General features: G+C 43.3%; 1 protein-coding gene across 1 annotated transcript in view; it reads left to right on the top strand.

Moving 5' to 3' along the window:
• The window catches only part of nacc1b (nucleus accumbens associated 1, BEN and BTB (POZ) domain containing b), an 18,584-nt gene extending 2,164 nt beyond the window's left edge, over positions 1–16,420 (top strand). Inside the window, exons 2-8 of the mRNA XM_020617856.1 lie at positions 5,205–5,355; positions 5,763–6,005; positions 7,025–7,240; positions 8,882–9,347; positions 10,463–10,751; positions 11,194–11,291; positions 11,490–16,420. Coding sequence (XP_020473512.1) covers positions 5,205–5,355; positions 5,763–6,005; positions 7,025–7,240; positions 8,882–9,347; positions 10,463–10,751; positions 11,194–11,291; positions 11,490–11,818 — 1,792 coding nt within the window. The 3' untranslated portion in view covers positions 11,819–16,420. The remainder of the gene's footprint in view (positions 1–5,204; positions 5,356–5,762; positions 6,006–7,024; positions 7,241–8,881; positions 9,348–10,462; positions 10,752–11,193; positions 11,292–11,489) is intronic.
• The last annotated feature ends 669 nt before the right edge of the window (positions 16,421–17,089 follow it).

Genomic DNA, 17,089 nt, shown 5'->3' with positions numbered 1-17,089 from the left:
GTGGGATTTGTGTTGCCGCGTGGGGCGGGGGGGGGGGGGGGGGGGGAAAAGGTGGCTGGTAGGATATCCTTGGGTGACCTGCTGATGCTCCACAGTGTGTTGAAATCAAATCAGGCAAGCAGTTCTCTTGTGGAAGGAAATAGCTGTTGGACTACCAAAATACTTTTTGAGGAGTTTAAAATTGTCTCACAAGTGCTGGTGTGTTATTGTGAATGTCAACATAAGCATATACTTTACTGTGATGCTACTTTTGGGAAGACATGCATTTGTTTTTGCCTCTGATTACTGATGGAAGATTTTCTTCATACAAACACTTTGTTGTAGCAACTGCCTACTTATTATTCATATGACTGCACATATTTACACCTGGAAACAACCACAGGTATCTACTGAGGTTGCTGAGACGCTCCACTGGGATGCTTGCCAGTTCTATTGGCCACTGAAGTGCAGATGTTGGGCAGCAGGAGTACATGATGCATATGTAGTACTTGCATATTTATTTTCCTAGCCAGTCTAGAGGTCAAAAACAAGTCACTTTTAACCTTAGTCCTGCCACGCTATCACTTGGGTACTGTAATGTTTCGATAAGACACTAATCCACATTATCATTGAGATCATGGTGTATTAATTAAAGTAGGAGCAATGTATGTAAACAAATTCTGCAAAAAGACCCAAAGCACATGGAGAAATATCACTCTGAGCCACTTCATTGGAATTAAAATGACTTTGATGTGTGTAAATGTTTTTTATGTCGGCACAGACTGTCAAGGTACACTGACAGTTGCTGCCTGAATATGCCAGAGCATTACTGAGTTAATGAAATAAGTAGGAGAAAACCAAAGTTTAATTAAAACACACCGGTGCTAATAGTGTTTTGATGCGTTGGGTACATTATTCAGATCAAACTGTACAAAGTGCTGCCAGCCCAATAAACAGTCTAATTGTTTTTGTCCAGAATAGAGTTGCCTAATTAATTATGCAGAGTACTGCAGTTTATACAATTAATACACATATTGTACAATAGCATTTCTGCATTTTTTTTGTATCTTATTCCAACAGATCTGCTTGCTGCCGAGATGCAGAGAATGATTTTATTTTAACTGTGTGAGTCATGAATGTTCAACGTTTAAAAAAGCAATTAAAACACTCAATGAAATGTGTACCACAGGGGCTGTAAGTAGACATGCTTTATACTTTCTGTGCCTATATCTATCAAAATTAAATACTTGCTATAAATTAAAAAAAATAATAATTACATTGGAAACACTGATGGCCCTGTATTCTCTGTGCTGCCCTGATGTAGGCATTAGGCAGGAGCTCAGGACTGCTTTAGCTCATTTTATTCAACCTTTATTTTTCAACCTGGGAAAGTTGACGGAGCAAGCATTCTCCGACACGCTGCTCCCAGCGTCCTTTATTGTTGGCCAGGATGCAGCTCCACTGATGGAGCTGGGGTGTTCAGGAACCTTCCACCTTTATATGGTCTTACTTGGTCTTACTATGGTCTTACACACCAAGAGTTAGTGTATTTTGTAACGAGCTGTAATTTACATATGCTGCGTTTCTACTATTGGAACCTAACAAGCGGTATACTCAGTACTTCGTCCTGCATGGCATCCCAGGTTTGATGTAGACCATCCTGCTTTGTTTTTCCACTGTATTTTGTCTCTGTCGGGCCTCTGTTTAGCAAAGGAAGGGGATGCGTCTCTCTCACACGCAGTCAGCTGAGCACTGGGAGAGTAGACATCACTCCACAGTGCAACAATCAGCTGTAAAGGGAGACTGTACGAGCAGTTTATCATACAGTTGTTGAACAAGCACAACAAAAACTTTCATAAATGTGACGTCTTCACCACTTTTCCCACAGTCCACTCACTGAAGGCCCTGACAGGGACTCTCCATTTTGCCTGCAAGGCAGTATAAGCAATTTGTTTTTGGTACAGAACCAAGGCAGCTATCACACACACCGATGGCGGTGCAGTCCTGGCCATTGGGAGCAACTTGGGGTTCGGTGTCTTGCTCAAGGACACTTTGACATGTGGACTAGAGAGAACGGGAATTGAACCACCAATCTTCTGTCAGGGGATGGCTGCTCTACGTCCTGAGCCACAGCGGCCCCATATTTAACCAATCACAAGGTGACTGCTCTGCTCTGCACACACCCCTTCCTCCCTCACGTTCCTGGAACTTCACTTTAGTCCTACCCCCTGAGGGATGGCAAAATTTGGCTCCCAAAACGTACATTCAAAGCGGGCGCACTGCAGTGGAAACAAACGCAGAACCTGTGACCAGTGTTAATTGGATCAACATGTTTCGGTAGGTTCCCATTATGCCCTATGTTTCGTTTCCCTTGCTGTTCCTAAACTAGCTACGTTTCAGAGAAGGATGTTCAACAGCCACTTGAGCAGTGTTTTTGTGCTATTCTGAATGTGAGGTTGAAGTAAGGTTTGGCAACAGCAAACACTGTTATGATGTGTCATGTCTTCTTGCTCAGATAATATTAAAGCTGTTGCCATCTATTTCAGATCATCAAAGAGTTCAAGGTTTTGCTGCGCTGCACAATGTTCTGCTTTGACTTTCCCCCCCACTGAACGACAATGTGAAATGGTGGCTATAGAAAAAGGCCTTAAGAGCAATTTTAATAGAACTTAAAAATAAAGTATTACATTTTGTGGCTGAGCTGAAAAAATGTCTTAGTGAAACTGTGTACATTTAGAAAGTTACTCACAAGAACAACAAAATGTACCACCAAACCAAACGGGCATATTCTGTGTGTACTAGTCTAGTTAGTCACTTTAGTTTTAGTTTTTGTCCAGTGTTACAGCAAAGTGCTGCACCTGTGTTGTTTTTCATCTGACCTGACAGACTGGTGATGGTTTTTAGTGTAAATCTTTCCTTTAAGAGTCGTGCTCAGGAACATCTGGGTGGTAGCTGTTGATGGGTCGGTGGAGGAATTTGAACTAACACCTTCTTAGTATTTCTTAAAGGTGTAGGTGATCAACGTATTTCTGTGTCAGGACTATTTCCAAGGTTAGTTTCACTAGGTTTCATTGTCGAATAATAGCTTTTATACGTTATGCAAGGCCAGTTGCACTGCGAGTGAATAGTTTACATTTTGCAGCTGTGGAGGCAGCCATCCCGTTCAGACCGAGTCGGGATGGACCTGGTTGTTGCTGCAGACTGTCTTGTAGTACGGGGCTGAACATGGCTGACTCTGGGTGGGACACAGTGAGACCTAAGAGTGACAGTCACAACATCCAATCAGTGAGGTTAAATTAACAATGTGATGCGCAGCTTGTCATTAAGATTCAGAACACTTTTTATTTGATTTTAGTCTGTGCCGTTCCCAACTCGGGGATTTATTTTGTGGCTTTGAGCCTGGACCAGGCTGCAGCTGAACACCCAAGTAAAGTGCTGAGGCAGTACAGACATAGATATATTTTTAAGAGTTTGTCTCTGCACCCTTTTTCTGTCTGATTTATAATGCATAATTCTGTTGATTACATAAGAGCTGCAAATGAATTACTAAATCAGATTTGTGAAATACTTGAGATTACAGCTGATACAGTTGTATTTGAACTGTCATGTAGTCCAGCATGATAAATGGATTGAATAAAAAAAATAGTGTATTTAAATTGGCATAGAATTTCTATTGTAGCTCTGTGGTGCACAGGGCTGAAATAGTCACTGTGCTTGAATGTCAAGAAGTTGAATTGAGTGAAATTCATTGGTCAACGGATAATGGAGAAAAATAACAATAACTGATTGTTTTTGAGCAACTTGTTGGATATAAACACTGAGCTTTTGTGGGCTTCAGCCCAACACAATGCTGTATTTACAGTAGCTGATGACTGTTGAACTTGCTTTTACTGTCGACCAGCGCTTGAAAGATAAATGAAAAATTCTTGTTTCCCGTGAGCTGTTAAATTTGTAGACGGGAGGGAAGCAGTTTTACTGAGAAATGGCTTCACAGCTGTTGGTTTGGATTTATTTTGCGAATGACCTCTTGGCAACTCTTGAAGAATCTCCCTTAAGCCATGGCTCGCTCTTGGCCCAGACTCTGAATAAAAAAATAAACTGCATGTTTTTCATATTCCATACCTAAAGAGACATTGGATCATTGGAGGTCAGCATTTGAGTTGTGATTAACGTTTCTTTTAACATGCATCAGTTTTTATTCTAACCAGCATTGATGAGAATTGGAGGTGATGTAGCAGCCTGCTGTTTAGGTTACTACTGTAGGTCTTGTCTACAAGTCTTCCCCCCCAGTGGAGGATCAAGGTTTACGACCATCATATTGTTTTCTATCGATGGATTGTTCTGGGTTGTAACCGGGGTGGGAGCTCGGCATCGTCCACTCACCACCCATTCCTGGCTGAAAGTTGTGTGTTTCCACTGAGCTAGTCCACCGTCCATCCACTGGGAGGTCATGCTCTTGTATAAAATATGTATTTGTTCAGTAGAATTGTGATTCACCTTTGTGTTCCCATCTGTCTGTACTTCAGCTGCATCGTACATGGCATTAGAGGATTTCTATATTGATTTTTAAAATTTAAGTAAAGTTAGATTGATGCATTTTTGTGTGTGTGTGCGTGCATGTGGTTGTTTTACGTTTGACAGTCCCTCCACTTTTGATCACAGGCTTCTTCATTGGGTGGTGATGATGGTGAAATAGATGAGTTATATAAGAGACTTTGTTTTGACTGCGAAGGAGCAACTGGAAGATGGAGTAGGCCAAAACCCACCCGACGGTTTATTAACTGTGAATTAGATGTAATGAAACTAGGTCTAAAAAGAGAAGCATGGCTTATGTAACTCCTGCTGGTGGCCCTTTTTATTCTAGAACTAAAGTTAACAGATACTTAATTCATTCATCATGACACATTTGACTCCCTTCTGTCTTGTCTGACTTTTTCACGTCCTCCACTTTTTTTTTTTTTTAAACTGTGTCCTTGTCTCATCACTCTTATTTGTTTCACCTCCTCCTGTCCGGCTGCCTGATTTTGTCCTCGCCTCTCTGCCACATTTTTAATGTCTCACCATTTAGTCATTTCTGGCTCTCCTTCTGACCTTCCCTTGAAATCACCTATGCATCATTCCTTCATCCTTTGTATTCTTCCTTCTGTCTCTCCCATTCCTCTCATTATAACCTCTGAATGATCCCGTTATCCCCCTTCTAACGTCTACCTTTCTGTTAACTGCAGACCCTGTGGTGCTGGGCAGAGCGTTATGGCTCAGACACTGCAGATGGCGATCCCTAACTTTGGCAACAACGTCCTGGAGTGTCTGAACGAGCAGCGGCTGCAGGGACTCTACTGTGATGTGTCCGTGGTCGTCAAGGGACACGCCTTCAAGGTTCGCAAATTTTTGATTTTATTATTTTTTTCTGTTCTTTATTCAGAGATGTTTTTGTCGTCCAACTGGGAGCTGCAGTGTGAACAGTCCTCTGTTGCTGCTTACTGAACAGCTGCACTGCTGTAATTGGTGGCTAATTGATTTTCCAGAGGAACTACTTCTCGTCATTTCTCTATTGCTACCTTTTACTAGTACTTCACTTTTATGGGACTGGGCCTGTTGGTCAATAATATTTATAACTTTCTATATAATCACTTTTGTTAAAATGAGAGAAAGAAGAGGCTGTAGTAGAATTAGATTTTCAACTGGTTTTAATTTGAGATTTAGATTTCAGACTAAGCAAATTCAGTCATATTTTAACACCGATTACTGATCCGTCTCCTGCTGTTTGCCCCCCAACCTCCCAGGCCCACCGCGCGGTGCTGGCAGCCAGCAGCTCCTACTTCCGGGACCTGTTCAACGCCGGGGGAAAGAGCTCGGTGGTGGAGTTACCCCCGGCTGTGCAGCCGCAGAGCTTCCAGCAGATCCTGGCTTTCTGCTACACGGGACGCCTCAGCATGAACGTTGGAGACCAGTTCCTGCTCATGTACACTGCTGGCTTCCTCCAGATCCAACAGATCATGGAGAAAGGCACAGAGTTTTTCCTCAAGGTAACCTGATGATGGAAAAATTGAAGATGAATCCAGATTTAGATCTGTTGGTAATAAGTAAGTAGGACATTTAAACATGAAAAGACTTTGAAATGGTTTATAATCATGACAGTAAAATGAACCAGATATGGATCAAATAGCCTGTTTATGTGCCGCCTCTGTGGCACCTGCTGTGCCGTTATGGATTGCACTATGTTGTCATGGGGGTGTCTGTGTTTGTGGACACATTCTTGTGACTCAATAACTGAAACTACTGACACTACAGGTTCCTGCTATAGTAGCAGGTGATCTGATTAGATTTGAGGTGCCTTGCTGCATAAATCTGCATATTATTGAAGAAAACCGATCCAGAGCTCCCTGTGGTGCTGCTGCGGTGAACACAGCCCCCCTTAGAAATGTGAAGTGAATGCAAGTTCATGTACAGACCCTGTAAGTGATGACCACAAGCATGTGGGTGTGTGTGTGTGTGTGTGTGTGTGTGTGTACTTTCTGTAAAACCTTTTCTATGTGCACACCGTTTCACACACACATACGTATGTAGCCTGACTATGCAGAACACTTTGTGTATTCACTGTGGGTTTACATTTATAACTTGCCTGCAACAGAATGTATAAAACGAACATCTTTCAGATTTTAAACATATTATTTACTATAATGAGTAAATAGAATTTTCAGTGTTATTGGGCAAAAAAGACTTTCAAGACTTGTGTAGATCTAATAACCACACATTTTTACTGCTGCAGTCTACAGTTAGCAATTTTTTAAAGAACTAGGTGATGAATAAGGTGAAACGATGCTACATTTCTGTACTTGGCAGTTTTTTTTTTCTGCTCAATGCTTCAGACACATTTCAGTCGATAGTACTGAGGTCTGATAACCAGACCTATTTAGGGTGATGAATCATGATGTTTTAAACCTGAGCAAACATGAAATGAAAGCGTGTTGTACTGTGTACGTCTTCATAGGTAATGGTGAACATATCCAAACTTGAATCCTTCCGTTTATCCCCAAACCTCCAGGTCTCATCTCCAAGCTGTGATTCCCAGGGCCTCCACACTGAGGAGACCCCGCCCTCTGAGCCTCAGAGCCCCGTCACTCAAACTGTGGGAGGGGGTGGCGTCGGGGTCGTCGCCACAGCTGTGGGAAGGCCCGCCTCTTGTCTGACGCCCCTACCTCTGGTGTCTAAGGTGAAGACGGAACATACGGCCACTACACCTCAGCCCGCCCCACAGCAGGTAGGATCCGGTTGGTCGCTTTACTGCAGCATGACGGCATAAAGTCTTTCTCTATGTGTGAATTATGTGACAGTCTGAAAATAAAATGAATAAATCTTCAGCACTGACATTGTTTGAAACGGGGCATCATGATGAGGTGTTTCATTAAGTTTGAGATTTAAAAAAGCTTTGACAGATTTTCAAGGAAAGTTCTTTCCCAGTAGCTCCAACAACAAACACATTCTGAAATGACTTACTAAACGCTGTGCATCAGTATTTTGACAAATGAAAGAAATATAGCATTGATGGTCTCAAAGCTTTCAGGCAAGGCCATAAATTATTTTAGAGGTCAGAGGTCATCATATAAAATTTGTGCAGTCAGACACTTTTTAAGAACTTTCAATGTGGTTGTCAAAGAGCCTTAAAGCTGAGAGACAAGTTTGTGTTTTCATTATGTTACCATCCATATTAATGAACTGTGGGGTTAAAAGAGCATCAACTCTGTAATGACTCATTTATGGTCACATAATGGTGGCTTACAAACACTGGAAGGATCTGTCAGTTTTCATTTCTTCAGTTTTTTATTGCAAAGAAAGTGATTTTTAAAAAGATGAAGGTATTGACGCACCTGCTGAAAGCTGGTCAACTAAACACTAATTCCAACATCCTGTATACAGAGCATACTTCAGTGCTGTTTCATATATACTTACCCACCCACATAAACAATGAATAGATGGGGGGGGGGTTAAAAGTGTACCTGTCTGGTCAGGTTAGTTACAGTCCAGGCAAAAAGAGAACAGAGAAACGTGTCATTTCTTGTGTTTCTTGTCACTTAATGTAAAGCAAAGCATCAGCTGGCTGCTCAAAAATAGTTTCCATGTGATGTCAGGCGCTAATCTGCATACTGTGTTTGCTGTAGTCGTCACTTTTGGAAGTTGGAGGCTGTGCTGCGAAAGCGGTGTTATCGTCACATGGGTTTAGATGAGGAAATAGCATCAGATGCACAGATTTGTCAGTAACTGACTCAGGAAACAACACAATGTTAACATTCACTGTTGATTGAGAAGATTCAACATTTGTTACTTTTCAGAGGTGAAATCTGAATTTTTGTTAAAAATAGCCCGGTGACCGTCTTGTTCAGCTCAGTTATGTAGTATTACGTTACTGAGCTTTTGATTTTCATTTACCTGCAGATGGAAAAACTGCATTAACGAGACATTTAAATGTTACTGTGTCAAAGGGGGAGCAAATCCAGGAGAACCATTTGCTAAAGACTTATTCCTCCAGTGCCTGGCCTTTAGTAAGTGAGCAGGGTAATGGATCTCAGTACCGTCTGGTAAAGATTGGACAGATCCTGGAGCAGCTCCTTGCATGTTCAGTCTCATTATTTGATGATTGTCTGTTTTGGCTCAAATACCAATTCAGTGTGTGAATTAGTGTCTGCTCGTTTGTCCTGAAGCTGAATACGCAGTATTTTATAGAAGTTGAACAGTGAAGGGACCAGGTGCACTTTATTTTATTTCAGGTGACGCTGTGGGCTACTCCTCCACTGTAATATGCTCCAGACTTATTAGCAAGAGTTCATTTCTGATGCTGCTTGAGAAGCTAAAAATCCAATTTGTGAGGTGGTAGCTGACCAGTGCTCCTCTCTCTGCTCCTCAGCAGGAGGGCTCCCCCTACTCTGTGGTCTGCACCCCCGTGGCCAAGCGGCTGTGGGAGGGGGGCAACCGTGATGGAGGAGGGGGGTGCAGAGGGAGTGGAGGAGGTGGGATGAGGAAAGCTGCACGCTACTCTTCCTCCTCCTCTTCCTCCTCCTCCTCCAACAACACTACCCAGGATGCCTCTGGACGCGGACCTGCAACCAACGCCGTGATGGTGGGCGGCGGCGGCGCCTCTTCAGTGGGAGGAGCTGGACTCAACAGTAACCATAACAACAATAACAACAACAATGGGGGGACCCCTGAGGGCATGAGCCCAGGCACACTGAGCATGTACACCAGCGACTCGCCCATCAGTTACCACGATGACGAGGAAGAGGACGACATAGCGGATGAGAGCGCTGAAGAGCAGTACAGACAGATCTGCAACATGTACACCATGTACAGCATGCTGAACGCCGGAGCAGCAGGTGAGCTCTGACAGCAGAGGTCATCTCAAGGGAATCTAAAGTTTTCGTTACTGTTTACAAGCATGACGGCTGTAAAGTTTATCCAAACTTCTCAGGAGTGCATGAACCACTGAAAGCTGTGCATCATGACTTGAGGTGGTTTGAAATTAAACATTCAAATCTCTGAATCTTACTGAGAACACAGGAGAAGGGAGCATAAAGTATCATCAACAATTAAGTATAAATATTTCTTACAAGTAACACGGTATCAAAACATGACTCACCTGGTGTTTGGTCATAAGGTCTGACGGCCCTTTACGTCTGGTCCGGCTTCAATTTGATAAGTAAAAAAAAGTTTCCTCTGGATGCACATGGCTCTCCACTGTCCTGTAGCTGAACTATCAGAGCTTGATGTCCAACCTGACCTCCATTCTCTAACGTTGACTGACTACAGTGTGAATAAAAACACTTCAAGAAATGCACCAAAGGACTTTAATACCTGAATGGAGGCAAAGGAGGAAGTGGAGTGTGATTGTCTGTGTGTTTGTCCTTTCAACACACGTTTTGGAGTGAATTATCACACTCACCTGATAGTTACATGCCACAAATGAAGTGGCTAGGTCATTTTACTGTTACAACATTTTGCTTCTCTATTAATGGATGTTAGCCATTTCAACATATCAACTCATAACAATTTAATTTGAACCAAACTGCAAATTGTGTTGCATGTAAATGCTTTTTATGTGTGCACTGCAGCCAGTCCCAAGCAGAACATGCTTAATTAACTTTTATCTAGGTATAAAAGTATTTGTAGAGGAAAAATTAATTAAGTGTTAAAACTATTAAATATAACTATATGGGTATCGGCCAAAATGTGTCTTTAGCACAGAGCATCAATCTGACATGGACATGTCTTTTTTGATCAGACAGTTCCTGATATAAATCAGACCATTTCATTTGGGCAAAGTTCTTGTGTGGCTGCTGTCTGACTTAAGATGTTTGACGGCTTTCCCCTGAAAAAAAATAAAATTTTCCTCAAAGTAAGGCTTTACATCTGCTTAGAAACAATTCGAGAAGATACCCAGCCCTGCAAGTATCCAAAAAACTGCTAACAGTCCATTGTCCTCCCTACTCAGTGGTTGGGGAGCGTGTGGAGGCTCTGCCAGACTTGGCCCCGGATTGTGGAGGTGGGCGGGGGGGCAGGGCTGGGCGGTCCCGACAGGATTTTTTCGCGGAGCTCAGCAGCCAGATTGGCAACCGCTGCCACCCGAAACTATACGAGGAGGGCGACCCGGCCGAGAAGCTGGAGCTGGTGAGCGGCACCTCTGTTTTCATCTCCCGTGCTCAGCTCATGAACTGCCACGTCAGCGCCGGCACCCGCCACAAAGTGCTGCTCAGACGCCTGCTGGCCGCATTCTTCGACAGGTCGGTGTCTGACAAGTTTGACCTATGAAACATTTGCTTTGCCAGATGTAGTCAGGGGAGTGTGGGGGAAACAGAATGTGACAGATGGCAGGTTATCAACTAGATCACTATCAGAGCACTGAGAATACAGTAAATGATTTGATAAAGCCCCATGTTGCTAGATTCAGTGTGACTAATAACTTTGACTAGATGCCTCAAGCCTTAATTGTTTGCCTCAGGCTTGATGCATTAAATAAATGAGGAGGGAGACATTTTTAATTAAGGACTTAAATTGTAGTTTCTGGCCTTCAAATACACGTCATCCCTAAAAGCAGTCTATGCAATAAGAATGTCTCTTAGCTGCCTTAAAATGTCTCCATGTCCGGCATCAGATTATTTTCTGTGTACCTTGTATCGGTTGCTCATGTATCGTGTTTGGGTTTTTTGGGTTTTCCTTCCTCAGGAGCACTCTGGCCAACAGCTGTGGAACCGGCATCCGCTCTTCAACCAACGACCCGAGTCGTAAACCCCTGGACAACAGAGTGCTGCACGCGGTCAAATGTGAGTCATACAGAGGCACAAACAGTCTCTGATACTATAAATACTGTGAGTCACATCTCTCTGAGCTTTTGGAGCAGTCAGTGTTCAAAGTTGCCCTCTACACTTTTAAGACACCCAGTCATCCTTTTGATTTTTCTTTCCCCATTCTTTTTCATCTTCTTCTATATTCCCCCCCTTTTCCTCCAATCCTTTCTCCAGTCTACTGCCAGAACTTTGCGCCGAGCTTCAAAGAGAGTGAGATGAATGCCATTGCAGCCGACATGTGTACCAACGCCCGCCGCGTCGTCCGCAAGAGCTGGATCCCCAAACTTAAACTGCTGATGGCCGACAGCGACGCCTACTCTGCCTTCCTGGCTGACAGTGTGAAGATGGAGGCAGATGCACTGGGGGCGGAGCAGGGTTTTGACCCCGCCTCCCTGGAGGCCGTGGCAGCGGCAGCGGCCGCCAACAATAGCAAGGCAGGAGGTGGAGCAACGCCAGCAGACGCCCTCCAGGGGGCAGGAGGAGACGGCAGCACTTTGTTTTGAGTGAGTGAACGGACAGATAGATTGATGGAGGGAGGGATGGCATTTCTCTGGGGTGCTGAGTAGAGAACGGAGGCCACTGTGGTCGTAACGACAGTTGTCACTCCTCACCTAGCGCCATGAGTTTGGGGACCTGTTCTTCTTCTGCACCTCTTTTGGTCAGTTTGTTCTGCTTTCCTTCCTTCCTTCATTTGTCCACATTTCTCTCTCTCTCTCCACGACCCAGAATGCCTCATTTGGGGTTGTTTTTCCTTCCTTTTCTGGTGGAGAGAGAAAGACAGAGAGAGAGAGGAAGCAGAGGGAGGAGGTGACAGTTCCCCCCCCCACCACCTCTTCATTCCTCTGCAGCCTTTCTAAATCTGATTGTTTTAGTCTTTGTTTTTTATGTTTTAAAAGTGTGTACTGTCACTAAGGCCCTTTTCCTTACCATAATCAATCACAGACGTTCCCTGGGAATGGGGGTGGGGGTGGGGGGATAATCCTGTTTGGAGAAAGTGATTTTTCCTTCCCCAAAGTCCGGTAACACTGTTGTCTTGAAATTGAATGTATGTGTGGTGCATCCGAACTGCAGCGTCAGTGGAGGCTGAGTCAGATTATACACAGCCCATTTTTATTTGTTTGTTTGTGTGTTTTTTGCTTTATTTCATCTGGACACCCAGATGTAAGCTTCTCCAAGAGCATGGTGTTGATGAGGTCAGGAGTTGAAATGAATAGTAATATGTATAATGGCATGGTTCATGACCTTCCTGACCTCTGCCTGACCCCACCAGCCTTGCTCTTTAACCCCCGACGGGCATGCTGGGAAACTGAACCACCAGATTGACAGGGTGGTGGCAGATGGGGAAAGTTTAAGATTTGCTCACCCCTATAGAAATGATGTTTCTGTGTTTAAATGTTTTCTTTGTGTGCGGCTGTTGCCGAGGTTGCTGAAAAAGAGGAAACTTATTACTGATGATTGTTTGCGAGAGATAAATGCACTGTGTTATTTTCTGCGGCACAAGTACAATCGAACTAAAGTTTTTGTACGTATTAGAAAGAGGGGCGGTTTTATTTTAAAAAAATCTTTTAAAAAAAAGAAGAAAAAATATTAGCTGAAATCCAATTTTTATCTGTTTGTCACCAATTTTTTTAAAATCTGAAGGAAAGTCAAGAATTATCCAAAAGCGAGTTTCTGTGTGTGTTTGTGTGTGTGTGTGTGTGTGTGTGTGTGTGTGGATACAGCAGCACTGTTGTTTTGTTGTCAGCTTGTGTTTAAATGGTTTTCACTAAGAATATTCACAGCCATGCCTATTAGCAGCACGTCTCCTCGGGCTCTGCTGCCTGGATGCGTGCTCGCCTGGCATGGACAAAGGTGCTAATTCAAGCATTGGTACATGGCAAGGAATACAGCTCTGTGTGTGTCTGTGGAGGTGTGACTGTTTGAACGACCACTGAGCCTGTGTGCGTGCTGCAGTAGAGAGGGAGAGTGGGAGGCCAGACGGCATGTTTTCACACGCGCTTGGTGAATTCATTCACCCATCACTGCGGTGAGCACACATTCACGCTAATACGCATTTGGGCGCTGTCAGCTGCATCAGCTACAGTATGCCGAAGCAACTTGGGAATTACACTGAAGCAGACCTGAGAGGTGGCTCTTCATCATGTGTGGGCAATCAGCTAAAATGTATTTTGTGTTTAATGAGGCTACAGCAGATCTGATGTAGAAGTTGCAGTGCACTCGATGAAAGTTCTGTTTGTTGGTTCATCAGTTATGTTCTTGGCCTTATGTGAAAGCTGCTAATAATTGGAACTGATAGAAAAATGTTGGCATAGAAACAACCCTGAAAGTTGCATTGCAGACATATTCGCCTTTGATACTTGGGTCACTGAATGGTAGCTTTTGAGAAAAAAAAACAAGAATACACAACTAAATGGTTTCTCTTGAGAAAAATTGACCTCCAGAATCCACAGTGCAGCTGAATGCACTCATAAGCTAAAGAGCTTTTTGCTCTTGTTCAGTTTAGAATGCAGAAGCTCCAGGTGAATGTTTTGATTCAGTGCCACTCATATTTTGGCTCTCGGAGCCATTGTGGTGTTTCAAATGAATACTCAGATCCTCCTTACACCAGATTTTAGTTTCAGTTTAAGCTCTGTCTCTGTCTTTTAATCATCAGATCAATCCCAGACAATCAATATGTAAAAATCAATCTTTCTTATAACACCTGACACATCTGTCTGTTTGGCACCGGAGAATGAAAGGGCTAATGGAAGCATTAGTGTGAATAGCATTATACGAAAGCTAGCCAACTCTAAATTTGTGTACTCGGTTTGTGTTCAATTAATTTGATCAGTGCCCATTAGTTTGTGTTTTGGAGATCAACACAAAAGGGTAAAGCCTGTAATTTTTTCCCCACAGCTGGCATAATCTGTGACAGATTCAGATAAATCTCTAATTCTTTTAGGCTGATGTCAGGCCCAAAGTACAATGAGTTGTGTTAAATATATCCAGGGCACACAGGCGGTTTATTACCTCACACCAAAGTGGGATAAGTCCGTGTGCGCATTAAGGTTTGGACAAATCGAGCCTGAGACCAGCACAGTGGGCATCTAACCCACTGATGACCGGTGAGGTCTCCAGATTGTCAGATGTCAGTCACTGTTGTATGAGACAGACTTTAATTTAATCCCACTAATTAGACGTTGATAACGGTGCAGCTCATCCTTTATGCTCTCAGCTGGGCTTGAAATAAATTACTGATGGTATTGATGACACTGAGTCAATAACAGCACATACTGGATTGAACCCATCAGTTATGTTACTGCAGGATTCGTCCAGAGATTCTCCAGGTAAAACTAGCTCTTTTTTACCGTAAGGTGTTAAGAAACTGACAAGGTACCAACAGCCATTTATTAGTTTTAAGGCAGCACATTAAAAAAGGATCCCACTTTATTAACAGGGCTGTTATTTATTAGTGTTCTTTTGTGTTGTGCACATAAATACATATAATGCACATTGAGTGTGGCACTAAATGAAAGTTTGACTCTGCTGAATTTTGGGGAAAACGGTCAGATTGGAATCGGATTTTGTTCCTATGAAGGTCTTAAATGATTTTAGTCTAGAACAGTGTTGGAGACACTTGGAGACCCGCGTACTGTACTGTATTGTTGTGTAGCCTGAAGATTGTCTGGCTGCTTTGGTGCATTTGGCAAAACCTGTGATAACTGGTGGTCACATTGTGCGTTTAGACACTTAGATTTGAAATGAAAGTGACGCAGCTGCTGTACAGGCGCAGCCGTCAGCATTCCATGTTTGATTCATGTGACAAGTCACTTACGTCTGCATTTAAAATATTTAATCCTTCCTGTTTTATGTCCCACTTCTTCCGATGATAAAGTTGCAAATCTGCCAGGACCAGCAACTACATTAATGCATTGGACCGCTATTGTTACGAAATCCTCTCTTAGCAAACATGTAGTACTTTTAAATCATGCTAATCTTGAAGAGCAATGCTTTGAAACCCAGTCAGGAAAGGATTGTATGTTTTTTATGAATATTTGGCTTGTTTTTTTTCCCCCCTCATAAATAGAGGAAACCTCAAGCACCTTATTACCAGTGTGGCATCAGAAATAAACAAGTGGAGGATATTGAACTGCTTAATCACTGCCACAGTCTTATATTGATGTTTGGCTTTGCATACAGAGTTGCCAGTGCGCTCGGAGGAATTGGTGCATTGTCCTTATTGCATTAAGTAATGAACGCTGGGGAGGACTGAAGTCAGTGACGACAAAAATCTCTTTATTCACAGAAGACAAAACATTCTGGGCCACCCAGCCTTCATCAGTGTCACAATCATACAAGTACATCCAGGTGACTCCCCTTAAGGAAAGAAGCTTTGCACCTGACAAGGCAAACGAATACACGGCAACCAATGAGCATCCAGAATTAGAACAATAGAGCTTGCCTCACACACAGACCCCCAAGTTGAAGGGACTGTCATTAAACCGTCTTTTAAGCAAAACCCAGATTCGAGTAATCAAACACCCTGGAGAAGAACCAAAAAGCTGGCTCGGAGGTGTCGTCTCAGCTGTAGTGAGCTGAACCCGTTTTGTAGAAAAGTGTTATAATAAATTCGGTTTCCCAACCTGGCTTTTGGGGAAAGATGTTTACATCACTATTTGTTGTTGTTTTTTTTTGTTTGTTTGTTTTTAGTATGAACATTTTAATGTATATAAAGTCTTTTTTTAAAAGAGATTTTTTTTAGTCTATCAATCAAAGAACTGTTGGTCACAAGACAAACAGCTAAAGGGCAGAGCACGAAGTGAGGTGGATGGTAAGTGGGGTTTGTGTTGCCCCGCCCTCGGTTCCAGAGCACACGGTACAATCAGTGGAGACTTAACCAAGTTCAGTGACTGAGAACAGATGCGAGAAGTGTGAAAGAGAAAGGAAGGTGAAGGGATTTGGGGGTGGACAGGGAGGCAGGGGAGAGACTGAGGAGACAGTTTGCACATTATCACATTATTGTTCTGTTTTCCTTTTTTTAAAAATCTTTTTTTTTTTCCCAGTGCTTTGTTTAAACCCGCCGCCTTAAATGAGAAAACGGTTCAGAGAGAGAGAGAGTGGAAAAAGAAGACTAGGGGGGGGGGGGGGGGCTAGGATGCTTGAATGATTCAGTGTGAATGCATGCGTGCATACTGGTGTGTATGTATGTGTTTTGTGGCAGGGTGGGTTTGGGAGCTGTTTGTAAAGGCTTTGTGTGTGTGTGTGTGTGCATCTGTGGGCAAACATAGTGTGTGGGTGTGTGTGTGTGTGTGCATATTAATGTATGTATGCAGTTTTTCCCCTCCTCACTTCCCTCCATCTCCATTTATGGCATGTTAATGTCTGCCTCCTCACTCGAAAGTTTTTTGACAGTGGTACTGTGTGTGTGCGTGTGTGTGTGTGTGTGTAGTGCGCATGCCTGTGCCAGGCTGGGTCTGCGTCTCGATCTATGTGCTGCATACGTGTGTGTCTGGCTTTATGCGACGACTGCGCATGTCTGTCACTGTGTGGGTGGTTTGGGTGTTTGGCTCTGCAAGGTCTGTATATGTATGTATGTGAGTGTGTGTGTGAGTGAGAGTGGGTGGTATGTGCGCAGAGGTTGAGATGAGTGGCTGTTTGTTTTTGTCTGCCTCAGAGAGCAGCCCCCCCCACCCCACACACACACACACATACACATCTGCAGTCACACGGCCACACTCGCAGTACAGAATCTATCTGTGCCGTATCAGTGCTGCAGATATATTGTGGTCATGTTG

Source organism: Monopterus albus, unplaced genomic scaffold (assembly GCF_001952655.1).
Source record: "Monopterus albus unplaced genomic scaffold, M_albus_1.0 scaffold195.1, whole genome shotgun sequence".
Classification (NCBI taxonomy): domain Eukaryota; kingdom Metazoa; phylum Chordata; class Actinopteri; order Synbranchiformes; family Synbranchidae; genus Monopterus; species Monopterus albus.
This window is presented reverse-complemented; position numbering and strand designations above follow the sequence as displayed.